Raw genomic sequence first — 20,451 nt, 5'->3', positions numbered from 1 at the left:
TAAAGGTGCTGATGTGGTATGATTGCCAAGATACAACATTGTCAGAAAGAAAGCAAGATACAGAAACCACACGCATACTTATACACAGCACAGTATGGATGAACTTTACATGTAAATGGAAGAAGCCAGGCACAAAAGGTTGCATAGCATATGTTTCCATTTATATGAAACATCCAGAATAGACTAATCCATAAAGACAAATCCATAAATGGATCAGTGGTTGCCAGGAGTTGGGTATCGCGGAAGTAACGGCTAACAGGTATGGGTTTTCTTTCTGGTGTGATAAAAATGTTCAGGAATTAGCTAACCATGATGGTTACACAACTCTATGAATATAATAAAAATCTCTAAATTGTATGCTTTAAAATAGAGTGAATTTTATAGTATGTGAATTATATCTCAATTTAAAAAGTCACTGTATGGTACAAGGATATAAACTGTTCTGGAAACATGTCAAAGAAACTGCTAAACTATTTACTTTTGAAAGAGGGATGAGGGGGTGCCTGGGTGGCTTGGGTCATGATCCCAGGGTCCTGGGATGGAGCCCTGCATCAGGCTCCCTGCTCAGTGAGGGGCCTGCTTCTCCCTCTCCTCCCCACCTGTGCTCTCTCTCGCTATCTCTCTCTCTCTCAAATAAATAAATGAAATCTTTAACAACAACAAGAAAAGTGATGAGAACAGTTCATTCTGTGTACTTTTCTACACTGTTTGAACTTTCTCACCATATACATATGTTCTTTTTAATCATGTTTTTAAATGACAACAAGGACTATGGAGAAACAGGATTACGAGCTACTTTTGTTTCCTGATTTATACTTTTTTATATTTAAAAAACACTAGTGAATTTTTCTAAACTTCCAAATATCAGGCAACTATCACACTGAACCAGGTCAAAACAGATGACACAAAAACCATCTAAATATCATTAAAACTTGGTATATTCTCTTTCTTTTCATTTTTTAAAAATTTATGTGTATTTTTTCCAAAAAATCCAGAAATTTTATTTCCTTCAGTGTCGTTACCTCCTTCCTACATTCTTTCAGACTTGGCTCTTTAAGCTATTAGCCTTTTTCTCTTTTTTTAATTGAGGTGCAGTTTATATACAATATTACATTAGTTTCAGGTGTACAACATAGTGATTCAAAATTTATACACATTATGAAGCCACCAGCACAATAAATCCAGCAGCCACCAGTCACCAAAGTTGTTAAAATATTAATAATTATTAATATTAATTATATTCCCTACGCTGCACATTACATGTCTATGACTTACTTATTTTCCAACTGGAAGTTTGTACCTTTCAATCCCCTTTGTCTCTTTCAGCCATCCCCTTATCCCTCTCCCCTGTGGACAGAGACCGTTCAACCACCAGATTGTTCTCCGTATCTATGAGTCAGTTTCTATTTTATTTTATATGTTCGTTTGTTTCGTTTTTTAGATTCCATATATAAATGAAATCATACAGTATTTGTCTTTCTGCCTGACTTACTCAAGTTAACATAATACCCAGAACAGTATATTTACAATTAATAAAGTTTATCAATGTGGGAAACAATTTTTAAAAAACCAGTGTTCACCTGGCTTTTAAAACAAAAGATGTGTCCCCTATGACATTAATACAAATACTGTTAGCTAAAAATGAAGCTAAGCATCAACTTGAAACCTTTATTACTAAAATGATGGAATCAGAGATCCCAGTTTGCTGCTGGGATATATTTACGATCTTTTCCAATAGTGCCATACTTCTTTTCTTTAAGACTCGGGACACAAATGCACGAGGTAATTTTTGCTGAAAGTGTGAGGAGCATACAGTAATGCCACCATGATATTTTTATACATTTGCACTCATGTCTGCTTGAATACCATATAATTTAGTCTTACCCAGTTAAGAATTAGGAAGGCTTAATTTAAATGTCATGGCACAATGGACAAAAACATCACCTTACAGGTTACTTTTATACGGGCATATTTACACATCTATCCTCTCAGAAACACTCAGCGTCATTGTACAATGTGTGCTTTGTGCCATGACACCAAAGTGCTGGTCATTCAACTTTTTTCTGTTGCTAAGGAAGAAGTTGCACCAAACTTTCTGATATCCATTATGGCTACTGTTCTTTATGCTGCTCTCAAAGTCACACAAAAATGACGAGTATTATTTGAAAAGAAGAGATATATTTCAATAAAACTCTCATTTCTCCTACATATATGTTATTTACAATACTTTCACTTTTACTCAATTTTCTTAGATATTAGTTTATTTAAGTTCTAAGTTCTTCTACTGAAGGTCTTGCAGGTCACTAATTTAGTTTCAACCCATCAATTTGTCAACTGAATTCATTTGGTTAGAAAATCATGTTTTGGTACCAAAAATCCTTTCTGCAATGCTTGCAAATCTCATTAAACACACAATTTTTTTGTTCAACTTCCTACTTTGTCTCTCCTGGCAGCTCTATTTTCCTAGATGTGTGTTCTAATTGTGCTGACTGATCTTTTTAGAACCGTGCAACTTAAAATACAGTCAGAGACGGAATATGGAACTCGAGCCAGAATACAAACCAGCACACCTATACTCTCACTGAGAGAAATCAGAACTAAATGACAGGACAGTGGTTTAGCTGATGGACATTCTGAGTTCAGCTCCAATGTCCTTACAGATCAGCTGGTCAAGGGACCACACTCTGTATTCTTAGCACAGAACACTATTGTCAAAGTGATAATGGGAAACAACCATCAGCCCAGAATTCTACACCCAGATAAATGATCTTTTAAGTCCGAAGAGATTATTCACAATCCTTCACTGAGATCATTACTTATAGTAATATGAAGGGAACCAAACCCTACAGGAAGCAGTAGGAATTCCACAGTAATACTACATTGACACTAACCTTATCTCAGAATCCACATCTTTGCTTAGGAATTTAGGTCTTGTATTTTCAGATGAATAGTAACGTCCTGCAAAGACTTGATCGCCATCAGCAGTAAAAGCTTCTCTACAATTCTTGGGTGGCTTTTGAGACTGCATTACTGCACGAGCTACAGAATTATTCTAAAAAAATAGAGGGGGGACAATACATTTTTGAAGTTATGCCACAGCATTTCTGATACACAATTTCAAAATGTTACCTATCATTAAGATTAAAGTGTTTTTATTTAAACATAAGTAAAATAATTCCAGAAAGTTAAATAAAAGAATTTCAAAAACAACTCTCAGGATTCAAAGAATTAAAACTATTGACAGTCTTTAGAACAACATAGTAAGCAATGCTTTATGACAAACTGACTTAAGTTCTAATGCTGCTATCCATTAAAATTTTAAGTACATTTTCACATGAAAAAATATTTACTTTAGACCAGAGTTCATACAAATCTTACTTTTTCTTTTTTTTTTTTTTTAAGATTTTATTTATTTATTTAACAGAGATAGAGACAGCCAGCGAGAGAGGGAACACAAGCAGGGGAGAGGAGGAAGCAGGCTCATAGCAGAAGAGCCTGATGTGAGGCTCGATCCCATAACGCCGGGATCACGCCCTGAGCCGAAGGCAGATGCTTAACCGCTGTGCCACCAAGGCGTCCCCAAATCTTACTTTTTCTAAATGACTTTTACAGCCAGAAAAGAAAGACGTAAGTGAACAGCAAATTGCAATAAAAGTTGAGTACACTTAATCACGCAGGGAAAGCCTGGAAATAAGCCCTAGAAGAAGTAACATGGGCATCAGGCTTAATGGAGGCCTAGCCAACCTCTGGGGACAGACAAGGGGGCTTCATTATTTTCTTTCAAGTATCCTTCTAAAGTATGAGTGAACAAAGCCCACAGATAATTACAATATGACCTTGCAACACATACACTGTATATACATTTACATTACTGATACCGTTACTTCTCAGTTTCTGTTAATGAGAAAAACAAACTCTACTATGTTTGTCTTGATTAGATCTCTGTTTTGAATTTCCTTTTCCTTCTCAGCAAATTTATGCCAACAATGATCTAATCCAGTAAGTACAAAAAAATACATAAATAGATGAAGAGTAAATACTGATTTATAATTTTTAAAGTTTAAAGATAAAGAACTCATAAAATATCAAGCAGAGCATTTGTTTAAAAAATAGAATAATAATAATATACTTATTATAAGCGTAAAAAAATGGATTTGGCAGCCAATCAAGAAAGAATGAACAACAACAAAAAATAGAATCATTCACCAAAATAAGATGTATTTGTGAAATATTTACTGAGGAATAGCCAACAATAAAAAGTTTCCTCGGGCAGAAAACTTCTAAGCCAACCAGATCTGTATTATTCTATAGTGTCCTATGATGTAAAGTTACAGTGGTAACACATGCTAACAACTCCATAATATAGAAGGGGAAGATTTCTTAAATTTCTTTTGGAAATTTAAAAGTGACAAAATTCAGCAAGCATCTTATCTTACTTTGATCAGAAGCACTGTCTCTATGCTTCTCATGTCAATCAGGCTGTTTGCAACCACTGCATTATCTATTTCTAAAGCTGTCAGGACTGTTGGAAACTCTGGATGATAAGCAGCTCTAGGAGACAAAAATATGTAAGTATTAAAAAATTGCATACTAAAAAATACGTATTACCAAACTTTAATTTTATATACCTATATCTCTTTAATGTGTGACTATAGATAAGACAATGGGAAATATCTGATAACATTTAAAACATCTGTCATAGGTTTCTTTTATCTAAACAGCAAACATTTATATTATGTGCTAGGCATTCTAAGAATATTATAAATACTATCAGCCCATTTAATCCTCATAATAACTATGAGATTAATAATATTATTCTCTAATCTAGAGGAGTTTGTTCTTAAGATGAGGGCAGGGGCAAACCACTGGCATATGATGTTTAAAAGTAGAGAGAAGTCAATGGAGTAGGAAAGTTTAAGGTTCAAGGGAGAGTTGAAATAATTAAAAGAAACGGTCCAACAAACCAGGTAAGAAAGCATGCAATTCAGAGCCTATGTAGAATAAATAGCTTTAGAGAGAAAGCACATCTCTTGTGCTGAGCAGGATAGATGTACAGACGCAGACACGGCTACGGGTGGCTAGCATGCTGAGCTGTTCGGCAGCCTGTACTTCAGAGGGAACAAAGCTGTCTTTATAGGAAACACTATTCCTAGCATCTCCTGGGGAGCGATACACTACCCCAGGCTCCTCTGCTGAGGTTCTCTAACGTAAGCCTATATGCCTGATTCATTCTAATATTCCAATATTCTTCCCTATGTTTAAATAACATGCCCAATTTTAAAGCTTACCGTTTGAATCACAATATATACTGATAAAGTTCTTCACAAAAAATCACCCCTCCAAAATGTCTGTAAAGGCAGCCGAAGTTGAGAGAATATTAAATGTACCCAACCTTCAATATTCTGTCAACACCTAAAAGTAACATCCAACTTCCTCTACTACACCACCAAGTCGAACAGCAGCAGAATTCCAAACTGCTCTGAAAGGCGAATGCCCTGGAGCTGCTCCATCAACCTCCACCTTCCCACTGTCACCACGAGCGACAGCTGCAGCCTTCCCGGCTTACCATGCCCGTGAAACCTACTCTCACCTGCATCCGGCAGATCCACAGATTTACTCCCGCACCTCACTTTCTTCCCTCTCCAGCCTAAGCCTCAGGGCCAATTAATGAACTACCTTCCCAGCAGCACTTTCTGAATTGCTTGCCTCTTCTCCCGTAATAACTACCCATCTAAAAGACCCTAATGTAGTATTAGTCCAACGGTACACATTCTCGACTCAAACTGTTAAAAAGCCAAAAATCCTACGGCCACCATGGGTGTTTGACTCGTGAGTGGATGTTGGGTCCGCTTCCTCTCTCACTCTCCCAAACTTACCCAACTCCTGAGCCCCTCATTCTCAGCACACAATTCACCTACTTCCAAGAAGTGACATCATGCGGCACAAATGGAGCTCACTCTGCAGCCCTTCAGAGGATGAGACACTGCTAGGAGACTGGAAACACTGCATGCAGCGGGGCGGTGCCCGGCATTCCGACTCAGAAGAGTCCGTGCAGCAGGTCACGAGCAGTCCCAACAGCTGTTCAGGACTCCTGTCCCTGGTCCTCAAAGGACAGTGCTGGTGCAGCGAGGATATTCCTCACAGAGCCAAGGTCTCCTAGCAATCTCCCAGGGACAGTTTCCAAGGTCCCCGTAGGGAAATGCCTAATTGCGAGTCACCATACTGGCATTCTACCAGCTGTTCAGAGTTCTTTCACTCTCCATGCAACCAGCTGTCAGGGATCACCTTTACCATAAGCAATGTTGTCTGACAGCACAACCGAAATTTCCCTTTTATCAGGTTTTAGAAATCAGGAATCAGAGCCAGAAATTAATGTAGGGTCATATTTTCATGCTGACTGGGAAAACAGTTTGCCCTTAACTCCCAAATCCTTATTTCTAGCCTAAAAGCTCAAAATTGACAATTCCACAACAGGACTTATCTGCTTTTGACAAATCCACTTTTGCCTTAGGCTTTTCCTAAACCAACTACGAGCACATCTGCTCAGTAGTCACTCCAGCCAGAGACCTAGCAGTCATCCTCAATTCTTTCATTCTCTTACATTCGAGTAACAAGTTTTATTGATTTTGTCCTAAATAATGCTTTTATTTTTATTATTTTTTAAAGATTTATTTATTTATTTATTTAAGAGAGAGAAAGAGCATGTGTGCAAGAAGTCTCTGCTGAGCATGGAGCCCGAAGCAGGGCTCCATCTCATGACCCTGAGATCATGACCTGAGCTGAAACTAAGAGTCAGACACAACCAGCTGAGCCACCCAAGTGCCCCCTAAATAGCGCTTTTAATCTGCCCCTTGCTATCTATGATGCAAATGCTATTTTTTGCAGAATAACTTATGATGCCTTGCCACTATACGTTCTGCACATAGAATTCTATTTGCTTATAAGGCAATTAACCCTTATCTATCACTTAACAAATTCATCAGGTCAGAAGACTGATCGTTCGTCCTCTTTTCTCTAATTTCTTCGCTAACCTGCCTACTAACATATAATTACTCTCTCATCTGAACTATATCTGCATTTTGTGATCCAATTTTATCAAAGCTGACAAAGAATAAATGAGAAAATATGTATTATATTTGAAAGTAAAGTGAGTAGCCAGTCAGCAGTTAGAAAAAGGCCAATTTCAATACTGTGCCTTGGAGAAGGTTTGTTAGGGTCATCAAAAAAAACCCACCACAGCTCTTTATGGAATCTGCAAAGCGCCTTGAGAGTTGAACTGTGAGTACTGAGTGCCAAAGCTCTTCCTTGGTACCTCCACCCCCACATACCCCTTAATTTGCCACGGTCTGTATCACTTCCCTCAGTATAATTTCTATGCCACACCACGCCCCTTCCCTGTCCTGGCTCCCACAATAGACCCTATGTAAGGAGCTCAAGGTCAGGGAGCATGTCTTATTTTCTTATTTATCTATGTGTCTCCAGTGCCTAGACTGAAGTTAAAGAAGTGGCTTGAGGAAATTTTATCAATCAGTACTACAGATTTGGTTAAATAAAAATGTCTTAATTCTTTCTGATCTTGGACATGATTAAGCAAAACCAGAAATGGCATTTAGCTACCGATGTCTCACCTGTGTCTGACATCATACATCTCATTCCGAAATTCAGAAACTATTATCTGCGGCCGTGAGGTCCCTCGTGAATAAAACCTTTCCATCAGTGCCTGAAGAACTCTTTCATCGGCATGGTTATGGCAACAATAGGCCTGCAGAAGTCCTTTCAAGCAAGATTCGATAGCCAAAGCAAGTTCAGGGTCGCGAAGATGAATGCAAGCTCCTAAAGGTGAGAGAAAATTATTCAACAGCCCCAAAATACTTACTTTGAAATATTAATGTAACTATCTTCTTATAATAGTTTATAAATGACTTCAAAATATTTTCATATAAGGAAGCTTAAATGACATTACAGATCTTAATGTTAACTAAACAGGAGATCCCCACATATCCACTGGATACACTGGGGAGAAAACCCATCAAATCCTATGAAAAGAACTGCCCCACTAACTCCAGTGTAAATCAACAGAGGTTTTTCTACTAAGTGTATACTACTCCAGCCTCTGAATGGCATTTTGAAAAGCAAACCAAAAGGCTTACAGATTCTTTAATATTTTCTGTAAAACTGATTAACTTTGGGATGTTAGAAGCGGAGAGGAAATGCCTCACCCGTTGAGAGGGATCCTGGTACAGAGGTACGTACCGTTTACATGAAGAGACTTTACCATACTACTTAACACCGTGTGTGATGCTGTAACTTACACAGTCCTACAGCACTTTAGCAACAAAACATACTGATATTGACAGCATCCTTTTCACTTAACGATGTTACAGAATTAGAGAGAACTCCTCAGGAGAATTCAACAGATACATATATTTTTTAATCTCATGTATATATGGGGATAATTCAATGAAACCCAGGTTTTCCACTTGAAAAAGGACTTAGAAACAATGTTGTCCAACCTAAACAGAAACTAAGAAAAGACAAGTCATTTTACAAAGCTTACACAAAACTCAGGTGGTGAGTCAGGTCCTTCTGACTATATCACTATCACTGGATTTTCCGACTAATCAATTATATTCAAATTAGTTCATTCATTCATTCATTCATTCAAGAAAAAAAAATATCAGATCAGATTATTCAACTCTATAGTTATTTTTCTTTTTCCTAAGTTCTCTTGCTTTTGGCTAGTTTATGTTTTAAAAATGCAAAAGGAAAATTATAAAGTTTAAAGTGATTTTTTTTTAATGATTTTTTATTATATTATGTTAGTCACCATACAGTACATCCCCGGTTTCCGATGTAAAGTTCGATGATTCATTAGTTGCGTATAACACCCAGTGCACCATGCTAAAGTGATTTTTATCATTATTTCTTAAAATACATACAATTAAAATCCACATACAATTACACAGCTCTTTGATAACAGTTTTAAAACTAGATTCAATAGGCCCTTTCCTGAAAATTATTTTTAATGTTTCTTATATCCAGACCAAATGTTGACAAATACCTAAAGGGCCCACGGGTTTACAGGTAAAATGCCCGCGTCTATAGGCATCATCTATTGCTTCAAGAAGGGCTGGAACATGAGGGCCAAATCTTTTCAATCGATCAGTTTTACTATCTTTTAATTCTTTCAGTTGCCTCTGATTATAGCTCAGTGTATGCTTGACATCTAATTCTTCTCTCCTAAAAGATAAAAGTGGAAAAACAGAAGAGAAGTGTGATATGGTTATACAGAAATATCCAGCCTTTCCCCTCAACACCGGCATACCACTGAATGAGTCAGCTACCCTAAAGACTGAAGGCAGATTTCTTTATTTGAAAATGATTGTGTTACTAGAGAAAAATAGTCTCAAGTCTTCAAAACTTAGCATGAAAAAAGAAATGATGCCATAGGAATGAGGACTAGAAATCCCAGAAATGGTTTAGCTCTACAAGTGTTAAAAAAGTCTGGGAAAAGTAATTTTTAAAGATATTTTATTCAGTACAAGAAACCACCACAACAAAACATGTCTTCTCTCTTCATATAAAGAACAAACCACACGATTTCCAAGTCATTGAAAAAAATCATTCTAAGGATATTGAAACTTACTTAATTCTGATCCGTTCTTCTTTGTCCTTTTCTATGGCTTGCTGAAACTGTTCGATCTCTTGATTGATTGAGCTTTCTTGATCCTTCAAGGCCTTTACTCTCTCTTTTAACCAAGATATTTTTTTTTGCCTTTCCAATCGTTCAGGTTCCAAAGATTGATCGGTACTAAGTAAATAATCCAAAATGGAAAATGTTAAATGAAAAACTGAACATTTAAAAAATACAAAGCATTGTGATAAAATCCCTTTACAAATGATATGGAAAATATAATACCCCACTTTGCTGAGTTTGCTGTATTACAAAATGAGGTATTCATGAACATAGCAAAGTAACCATCTCACCTTTTCTTTAGTTCTTCAATTCTTTTGCAAAGCTGTTCATCATCTTTCTTTAATGCTCTATACTCGTTTAGAGAGCGATTATATAAAACCTAACAAAAAATTAGACACAGTTTGGTAAGATAAAAAAAATACATATCTATTCAAATCCACTTTTGCCAAATCTTCAAATCAGAGGCTAAATATATGCAAAAAAATATTTTTAAAACAAAGTACATAAATGGCCACATGAAACCATTATTTTTTAAAGTCTGAAAGCAGTACAGATTTCTACCTAATTACAATACCTCTACTTTTAAAAGTAAATGAACAGTATTTGTATTTGATATGTAGTATTTAATATTCCAGGTTGGAAAATTTCTCTTACCTCAGCTTCATTATAGACCCTTTTCTTAGCAGTAACATCTGTTTTCAATGCCATACATTCTGGTGCTCGTGCCTTTGTCTCTTGACTAATCTTTTCCAGTTTATCTTGAATATCTTTGTACTTTTTTTCTGCTTCATTAAGTCTAACCTTTAAGAAAATAACATTGTTGGAGAGTATTTTACTTTTCTTCAATAAACAGAAAAAAATTTTAAATTATATATAGCAAATAACAAACTCAGTTTCACTCTAAATAATCTCAAGACATTGGGTAAGCAAACATAATTACATAAAATTCTAAAATACAATTTTTCACATTTAGTTATCCAACAAATGTGCTATCTGCTGGGGATACAAAGATAGAGTAACAATGGTCTGCAGGTAACACAATTAAAGGGAGATAGGCACAATTTAGCAGAAGAACAGATTGCTTAAATTGATCATACTTTGGATACCATAATGCTTAAGTTGGTTATGTCTATTTATAATTGTGGAAGTACAAAGAAAGAATCCAGAGGTCTGCCAGAAGAATGCCTCCTTCAAAGCAGAAGTAGCATTTGAGCTGAGACTTGAGAGATTAATACAAATGTACCAGGAGAAAAGCTGGGGAAAGGTGTTAGAGGCAGATGGGAAAGCATGCAGAAAGGCACTAATACTACTTTCAGAAATGAAAATATTTGGAGCTTCAACTGAGAGGGTAGTGGTAGGAGCTGAGCCGGAAGCATGGAAGGGCCCAGATTTCCCTAATGATCAGCTTACAACTTAACCCTCCAGACAACAGGGAGACAAGACATCAATTCTGTACACCAAGTTACTTTGGAAGCACAAGCAGGGTGGAGGGAAAAGTAAAGCAAACAATTTTAGTGAAGAGTTAACATTCCAGAGCAAAATGAATTAGACACCAAAATGGGGCGCTGACAATAGGAATGGATTAGAAGAGATAAATATGAGAACTATTTGGATCAGGGATCAGCAAACTTTTTCCAGGAAGAGCCAGATAGTATAGCTGACACTATTTCTTCACATCCCTTCCACTTAACAGTCATTCTATAATCAATCACCATGCATACTACTGCATGAAAGGTTTTATGTAAGACATGGGGAGGATACAAATATAAAATAAGATCATTCTTACCCTCCAGAAATTTACCATTTGCTAGAGAGAGTGCCCAAACAATAAGTGGGGCAAAGGCCTGCAGAACTAAAGTAAGGTTAATCACCCTGCCTCAAGATCCTCCTTTTCCCATTTATTACTCAGACTGGATTTCATTTTTATTACTATTTTTTTATTTTTAAAAAGAAATATTTTATTTTGAAGTAATCTCTACACCCAATGAGGGGCTCAAACTTACGACCCCAAGATCAAGAGTCATATGCTCTACGGACTGAGCCAGCCAGGCACCCCCGGATTCCATTTTTAGATTGGAGGTTATCTAAAGAGAAAAATAACTTAAGGTCTTCCACTATGACAAGCTAGGAAATGAGGATAAAGACAATTTGGTGAAAAAAAATTTTCAGAATATTCTCACAGAAATGAAAATCTGAGATGAGAAAAGGTGGGTGGGATTGAACTTCCATTTGCTACCTGAAGAGGGAGTAAGAAATTCAGCCTATTTTTGTTATTTTTACATATTTTTTTCTTACTTTTGATGGATTAATAATAACATAACACTTAAAGGAAAGAAAACATATCTGCTTATCTTGAAAAAGCAATATAAACTAAGCTTGGGGGCCCACAATGCTTAAGTAAAACAAAATACTAAGAGGTAAGTCATCCATACTGAGTAGGTGGGTCTTCTATAAATATGAGAAGGCTAGGAGTTCTACTTCCGGCATGACAAAATGCAAAGAATTCTGCATTGTGGGCTACATACCCTTGTGAAATGCTAAAAGACCACTCAAGTGCAAATTTTAAACTGCTGAATTATATGGTATATGAATTATATTTCAATAAAGCTGTTAAAGAACGAAAAGGCGAGTATAAAGAGTGGATCTGCTATATGGTAAAAAAGTCCATGTGGACAGCCCTAACAGAAAATTACTGCTTTTATTTACCATTCAACCAACTTCCACCTCTAGGCCCAAGTGGAAGACTCTTGAATCTTACATAAATAGCATAGTTTCCCGTGAGCTCTTAGATCTCGGGTTGAAATTAACCTTAACAGACCTAACAACTTATCCCGCATGTGTTCCACCTACATGAAATCCTCTGATGGTTCTGGGCCCTAAAACTTCAGTTCCCTGGAAATTCTGGTAGCAATCTCTGGGCACTCTGCTCAGTTCTGAAGTGTTATACTTCATGATACTTAGCTTTCTAAATGACTATTATCCTAGCACCTCAAGACTTTCTATGTTGATACTCCTAATGAACACAAGAGTAAAAGCTTCACATTGTAGCAACTCTAGTTGGTAAGGAAGTACCATTGTCCACATGCATGAGTTCAGAGTGCTACATTACTGGGCTCAGCCGGCTGACCATGTCCAAACACAATACTCTTTTTAAAAGAGTTGCCGGGGAGCCTGGGTGGCTCAGTCGGTTGGGCATCTAACTCTTGAATTTGGCTCAGGTCACTATCTTGGGGTCGTGAGATCGAGCCCTGCATCGGGCTCAATGTTGGTGCGGAATCTGCTTGAGATTCTCGCTCCATCCCCCTCAACCCCTCCGCCTGCTCATGCTCTACCTGCCCTCCCCCCCATGCCAGATAAATAAATAAAATCTTAAAAAAATAAAATAAAAAAGAGTTGCCATAATAGTACTTGAACAAAAGTTTACCTCAGTTTCATTTGAATAATAAATTCAAACACAGAGAAATATATAGGTTGAAACTGCTTTTGTAGGTCTTTTAAAATAGTCTAATATCAGTAATCTCATATGATTTAACCTGCTAAATCTGTATTAAAATAAACAATTACCTGCTGGTCTTCCATCTTCCTGTCAAGTCTAGCAGCACGATCTTCCCCAATTTTGATATTATCTCTGATAGCATTCAATTGTTTTTCAATTTCATTGACCTAAAAAAGAAATTATAGTGTAAATCATGTATAAGAGTAACTCTAACCAAATATTTTCTATGTATTAAAAGCATAAGTGAATAAGTAATAAAGTAAAAATTACCACTGCCCAAGCCATTTCATGTTTCAAGTTTTCTAAATTAGTCTTCATTGTACTTAAACCAGCGATACTTTGAAAACGTTCTTCTTTCTCCAAACACTGGCGTTTTAGTTCAGTAAGTCGCTTAAAAAAAGGAAAAAGGATGTTTCTTACTAACATTGAAAAAACAAGACTTTTTACAAATGTTATTTCTTTTGAATGCATTCCCTTAACAGGTATTAAAAAAGATATGCAGGGAAATAACTTACAGTGAAAATAAAAGTATCTTTGGTTCTTTGGTATACTTTTACTAGGTGCAGTTATTTTCTTAATTTCTGCATTATAAAAAAGGCCAAATACTCTTCAAATGACTATCAAAGAAATAAAGGGTTTAAGACCTCACAAGTACAGACAAATCACAAAACTCAGTTTCCCATTTCTTTCAACTCCATATCAGATAGAAAGACTGCTATGTTCTCTGGGCGAAGTATACCCAGTACTCATTCCAAAGATAATGGAAGACATAGAAGAAATTTATTTCTAAAAGCCAAATAAGTCCTAATTATTTATTTATTTACTTCCTTATTTATTTTTATTTTTAAAGTAGGCTCCACATCCAGTGGAATCTGAAGAAGAAAGTATAAGAAGAAATTACAGCAGATGTAAAACCAAATATAAGTAAGTCACACTGGCTTGAGTAATTTCAAATTCACCCAAATATGCACAACTGCCAAGCTGGTGAGTACGGATGACAGTTGCCACCAAGCTATCAGCACTTAATGAATGTTAACACTTTCCCAGTGTGACGAAAGAGTTATCTACTGGATATAATTACAAGTGCGTACTATGTTTATTATCAGCTTGAGGCTTGTGCTTATTTTCCCATCAAAAGAAATGACAGTTTTTAAACTACTTACAGTGGGAACTAGTGATACCTTACTGTAGAACCGAGTCATATATCAAGGCATAAGTACATAAAATACTGCTCTGTCCTCTAGTTTATAGCCTCACAGAGGAAAACGTGTACATACCCATTATTCCAAAACAGAAAAGTAAAGGCTAATAAATACCCTCAATATAAAAACCACACTTCCTATATTTCATAGATTAGTTTTATGTAGCTACGTATCTATATATAGGTATATAATTTTACAGTACCATTTGTAAGTACTAAAGGAATGTGGCTGATTTCAAAAATATTTGCATTAAGTGGTTACAAACCTCTTCTCCCTGATTTATCTGCTCCTTTGTTCTTTCTTTTGTTTCCATAATGTATGAATAATCTTCTTTCATCTGTTCAAGTTGGGTTGCTTTCATGAAGAACTGTATCAATAAGAAAAACACAACTAGGAGTTTGTACATTTCCACGGCACTGTGAAAAACAAAAATTTGGTCTCCAAAAATTTTTGACCAATTATGTAAAAAGATACTAAAAACACTCAAGCTTTCACACCCCAAATTTACTTAACCCTGTTCACATCTACATGTTCATTTGTAATAGCTCTTAAAAGCCCACGTAAGAAAACACTTTGGGTGTAACAATAATACCTTCGTGATAACTCTTTTTCACTCATTCTTTCATTCTTTAAACAAATACGAATAAAGAGAAAATGTCTGTATCCTTGATCTTGGTGCATCTTGAATTTTTAGGAAAGGAAATACTGAAACCCATTCAAAAGTTACAGCATAAGGAGTAGTCAGATCTTTTGTTAGCTTTTTAAATTTTAAATAACTGAACATTTAAAGGTTATTATGTATAGCCAATCATTCCCTTGAACTTCCTTAAAGATTCATTTTAGAATAATCCATTCTCTCTCAGAATTAAAAGCCAAAAAGTGAAAGCAAGAACTTACCAAGAAAATTATACTTCCATCATACTTAGAACTTTCCTAAACTACAGTATTACTGCAAATAGGTGGCTTAAAAAAAAAACACCTCAATATTTATGTGAGCAAGAGTTATGTTTGGTATATATGCTTTATCTATAAATGTATTCCTTTTTGATAAATTCATATTTCCTTCAGTATTCCTTACTTTGTATTTGTCTCCCTCATTTTTAGATTGCAGGAACTGCTTGCTCATCTCTTGTGTTAAAACAGAAACTGGATTATCCACCTGAAAGAAACAAGAGAGGTTATTTTTGAGTATTTCATTTTAATGCCTTAGGAATAAATGAACTGAATTACAGAATACAGTTCACCTACGGTGTCATCAAGAAGGCTAAGATTAGAGTAAGGTAAATATACAAAGAAAAAATAGTAGAACTTTTTAATGTAGAGAAAATGTTTCATTATTTCATGATACTAAAATAAATACCATTGTCAAAATTACTCCTGCCACTATATGAGGGCACAAGCACATTTCTTTCATAGCATTTCACTTTTATGCTACTGGTTAACAGTCCGACAACAGTGAGTAAAGCCCTCAGCTGCCTTGGGTTTTTGTGTTTTACCCCCCTATGTAGCCCTGGGCAAGTTAGTTTCTCCAAATGAATACAAAAAGTTCATTATGATGCCAAGTAGTGTTTATTTTTCTTACAGCAGTTCTTCAGATTTTCCATTTGTTGTTAATTTCTTCATGATTATAAAATAAATAGAAATGCTGGAGTCATTTCTACCTTTTGGAGGAGGAGTCATTTTAAATAAACCATTGCTTGAATTAAACCACCTATAGCTAACAAGTACAGTTATGGTAACAGTAAAGCATAGTAACTGACTACATGATCCATTTCTAATTATTCAAAGTATCTTAGCAGAAAGGACTGGAGCCTTATCTCGTACAGGTATGATCAGTAACTCCAAAATACATAAAGAAATGCTTTATTTTTCTAGAATAAATTTCCTTTCTACAAAAATTTAGCATCTGAGTTTAGGAAACTGTGCTGCTATTCTGACTCGGATAGCAGAAAGCAAAGAAACTTTATAGCCTTTAACACCACTATACCCATACCAGTATAGACAGGATGTTCTTGACTGCTCTATCAAATTACAGATGTAATACCATGCACTGAAAATTCCTGATGAATTAGTAAGTTTTAAGCAACTTTGCTAACAATAGTTGTACACATTTGTCCTGTGGTCAATTTACTCACATGAGCCTATTTTAAGTCTTTCAACACTACAAATGAAATCACATGAGAAAGTGACCAGTTGCATTAATCTGAAACAAAAATTAATTATTACCTGTATGTTAAAATGATCAAGAATCGCAATCAGCTCTTCTTTTCTAGTAGAAACCACGGTACCTGGTTAAGAGAAACATAAAATGACCAGACTGTTTCTAGGGCAAAAATATGGAGAAAAAATTAGCACTCATTTACAAATACAAATATTGACTATTTTATGCCCTTAAGAACAGGCACACAACTGAGAGAGGTGCAGGCTGCAGTCATCATGAGCCAGGCACACGGAGGAGGAAGCAGCGTGGATGCAGGGACAGTGCTCCTCTTCTCCCCATAGCAAAACTCTTGCTTTTCCTTCTCATCTATGTCTTCGCCTCTTCTTCCTTCATGTCCTATTCCACCTTTGGCTCACCCCCCTTCCACATGTGATAAAAACTACAGGGGTGGAAGGAGGTCTGCAGGTGAGAACAAGGCGGCACAGCCTATTTCAAGTGGACCCAGACTCTGATACTCGTGGTCCTGCTGTATGATGTCCTGGGGTAAAACAACTGTGTGTATGTGTCCGTACACAATCACGTGTATGTACATACATGCAGCCGACCCTACACATGACAAGAAAGAGGTTTCAAGAGACTGGGAAGAAGTGCCCTGTCAATGAATACCTGAGCAATCACTTTGCTCTGTTTAACTGAATAATTACTAATATTTTATATGAAATGAAAAGACATTCGTAACAAACCTGTTTCACTTTTTAGTTTGTAAGACCGACTTCCATCCAGGCTGATGTGTTGCTGCACGACTATGGAGTTGCCGTACACATTCGCTCTATAGGCATCATCTCCTCTGTTCCTTAATGTTATTGAGATATCTGCTGAGCTAAAGCAAGACGGTTAAGCTAAGTCACAGGCAGGTACAGTGCAATTTCAATACTAGGTTACTATAATTTTCAAAAGCTCCGAAGTAATTTGCCTAATTCATTTGAAAAGTAGCTTTACACCAGCCATTGATGGCTGACAGGCTACTACAGAATAATGTTGAAGGTAACACCCTTAACAAAAAAAATAAAGTTGAGAATAAGGGTTATAAAAACATTGGCTATCCTATCTGTAACAGAAATACCACATTCACATAAAAACCATTTTTTAAAAGATTTTATTTATTTATTTGAGAGAGACAGTGAGAGCACGAGTTGGGGGAGGAGCAGAGAGAGGGAGAGGGACAAGCAGACTCCCCAGTGCCCAGTGAACAGGGAGTCTGACATGAGGCTCGATTCCAGGACCCTGAGATCACATGAGCCGAAGTCAGACACTTAATCAACTGAGCCACCCGGGCACCCTAAAACTGTTTAAGTTTGGTTGTTTCAAATCATGTAGATAAGTTATACATTTTCCTATAAGCAATGTGTAATACTATACCGCCTGACTACTCTTAAATTACATAATAAAGCATCATGTTGACAGTATACCTTTAAGAATGATTAACAATTACGGTGAAGTAATAACACTTTCTAAGAGCATCAGAATCAAAAGAAGCAACTTTAATCTTTCAAATACTTGGCAATAAAAAACTGAAAGTATTTGATATCAAGAAATGTAAACTAAAGCTCAAAAATTATTGAAGTTTAATCAGTATTACGGAAAAATTATTTTTAAAGTTTCAAAGAAGTTTAAAGAATTTATAGCCATGCATATTTTAATATATTATAGGAAAAAATATCAATCTTTATTTTTCTACTTTAACTTCTGTTAAAATAAGACTTAGCAGAAAAACAATGTCAATGAAGTACATTACTAAATACATTAAAATTTCCTTAAACAAATTTTTTTTTTCTGGTTCATATGAACATCTGCCAAAATGCTAAAGTCCTTTAATGTGAAACTACTTTAATTGGTAATTAAATGAAATCTTTAATAGTACTTGTTTTCCTGAATTTGTAATCATATTCCCAAATTACTCCCATTTGCAGGAATTGCAGAAAAACATACTCAAGATAAACTTTACTGTAAGCTGGTATTACAGTAGGCAGGCTGAAGGGTTTCATCCACTCCTGCTCCCTCACCCTCTTCTCCGGGGAGTGTCAAGCAGAAAGACAAGGCTTAGCACCCATCAGTCCCCACCCTGTCCCCTAGGGATTGAGCTAAATAGAGAAATCTGACACTAACTGAAACAGAGCCTCTTCTTTAAAGATTCAAATTAAGAAGAACTGGTAAAATCCAAATAAGGTCTACAGTTTCATCAGTTATATGGTACGAACGTGAACTGCATAGCTTTGATAAAAGTACTACCTTCATTACTTAAGATGTCAGCATTAAGGAAAATTAGATGAAGGGTATAAAAGAAACTATACTATCTTTGCAACACTTCCATAAATCTGTATTTCTTCACAGTGAAAAGTTTTATCAACAAATCCAAACGAAGGCACAACCAAGTCAAGATCTGGTGATTCCTTGAGGCCTCTGGGGACCAGAGAAACGAGTTTGGGACATTACCCCCTGATGAGAGACTCCAGAGAGCAGCAAGAGCACACAATGGAGAAACTACCGGGGAAACTACCAAGACAACCAGAAAGACACACACCCACAGACACTGGCAGCAAATCAGAGACACAGAGAACACAAGAGCAACTCCTTACAGACTAAGGCAGTAAGAGGTCAATGACTGCACGCACGAAGACACAGAGTAACAAGGACTTGGCTAAGTTACAAGGAAGAGAACACATACTCCGGGGGCGGGGGGGGGGGGGGGACACACACATTCACAAACCCACAGACTTGTCCTAAGGAGATGGAGGGAAGGGAGCACAACACAGCCCAGCCCATTACGTGAGGGGGTGAGGGAGGCTGGTACAGCAGAAGGGTTGCAGCATGGATCTAAAAGGGAGAGGCAGACAGAGGCCTAGAGACAAAGACACAGAAAGAAAGGCAGAGACACAAAAAAGAAAGGCCCAGAGGCAGATAATACTGGGTTCTGAGGTCTCTCAGTTCCAGTCACTTGAGACTCAATTGTACTTTCTCCCTGCAGGTTCTAAGATACATATCTCTGAGTCTTTAAAATAAACCTCCTTTTCTGGGGTGCCTGGGTGGCACAGCGGTTAAGCGTCTGCCTTCGGCTCAGGGTGTGATCCCAGCGTTATGGGATCGAGCCCCACGTCAGGCTCCTCCACTATGAGCCTGCTTCTTCCTCTCCCACTCCCCCTGCTTGTGCTCCCTCTCTCGCTGGCTGTCTCTATCTCTGTCAAATAAATAAATAAAATCTTTAAATAAATAAATAAATAAACCTCCTTTTCTAAACTACCCTAAGCTGGGGGGTGTGTGTTTAAATCAGAAGTACACAATTAGGACAGACATGCTCCTGAAAAATTGTAATTAATAGGATTTTTAAAAGCTCCTGAGTTGATTCTAATGAATAGTCAAGGCTGAAAACCATTAACTAAAGTATAATAGGGGAAAGGCAGCTGGCCTACTACATGGAGCAAAAATTATTTTATTTCACTAACTAGTATGATTACCCAGTATTAAGTGAATGCACCTCATGAAAACATTTAAAAATAAAGTGACTACAGAAAAACAAAAGCAAAAATGAACTACTGGGACTTCATCAAGATAAAAAAGCTTTTGCACAGCAAAGGAAACAGCCGACAAAAGGCAACCTACAGAATGGGAGAAGATATCTGCAAATGTCTTATCAGATAAAGCACTAGTATCCAAAATCTACAAATAACTTGTCAAACTCAATACCCAAAAAACAAAAAATCCAGCCAAGAAATGGGTAGAAGACATGAACAGACATTTCTCCAAAGAAGACATACAAATGGCCAACAGACACATGAAAACACGCTCAATATTACTTGACATCAGGGAAATACAAATCAAAACCACAATGGGATACCAC

General features: G+C 36.6%; 1 protein-coding gene across 1 annotated transcript in view; it reads right to left on the bottom strand.

Annotated features, from left to right (window-relative positions):
• Positions 1-20,451, bottom strand: part of SMC6 (structural maintenance of chromosomes 6) — a 68,176-nt gene that overhangs the window by 32,118 nt on the left and 15,607 nt on the right. The window contains exons 5-17 of the mRNA XM_087863848.1: positions 17,300-17,436; positions 16,622-16,683; positions 15,474-15,554; positions 14,661-14,762; positions 13,464-13,583; positions 13,262-13,360; positions 10,352-10,498; positions 9,988-10,076; positions 9,647-9,811; positions 9,068-9,240; positions 7,629-7,839; positions 4,437-4,551; positions 2,892-3,052 (exon numbers count right to left, since the gene is read on the bottom strand). Of these exons, the coding sequence (XP_087719974.1) occupies positions 2,892-3,052; positions 4,437-4,551; positions 7,629-7,839; positions 9,068-9,240; positions 9,647-9,811; positions 9,988-10,076; positions 10,352-10,498; positions 13,262-13,360; positions 13,464-13,583; positions 14,661-14,762; positions 15,474-15,554; positions 16,622-16,683; positions 17,300-17,436 (1,662 nt within the window). The remainder of the gene's footprint in view (positions 1-2,891; positions 3,053-4,436; positions 4,552-7,628; positions 7,840-9,067; positions 9,241-9,646; positions 9,812-9,987; positions 10,077-10,351; positions 10,499-13,261; positions 13,361-13,463; positions 13,584-14,660; positions 14,763-15,473; positions 15,555-16,621; positions 16,684-17,299; positions 17,437-20,451) is intronic.

The sequence above is a fragment of the Ursus americanus genome, chromosome 7 (assembly GCF_024610735.1).
Source record: "Ursus americanus isolate L20-20 chromosome 7, mUrsAme1.1.p, whole genome shotgun sequence".
NCBI classification, from domain to species: Eukaryota; Metazoa; Chordata; class Mammalia; order Carnivora; family Ursidae; genus Ursus; species Ursus americanus.
This window is presented reverse-complemented; position numbering and strand designations above follow the sequence as displayed.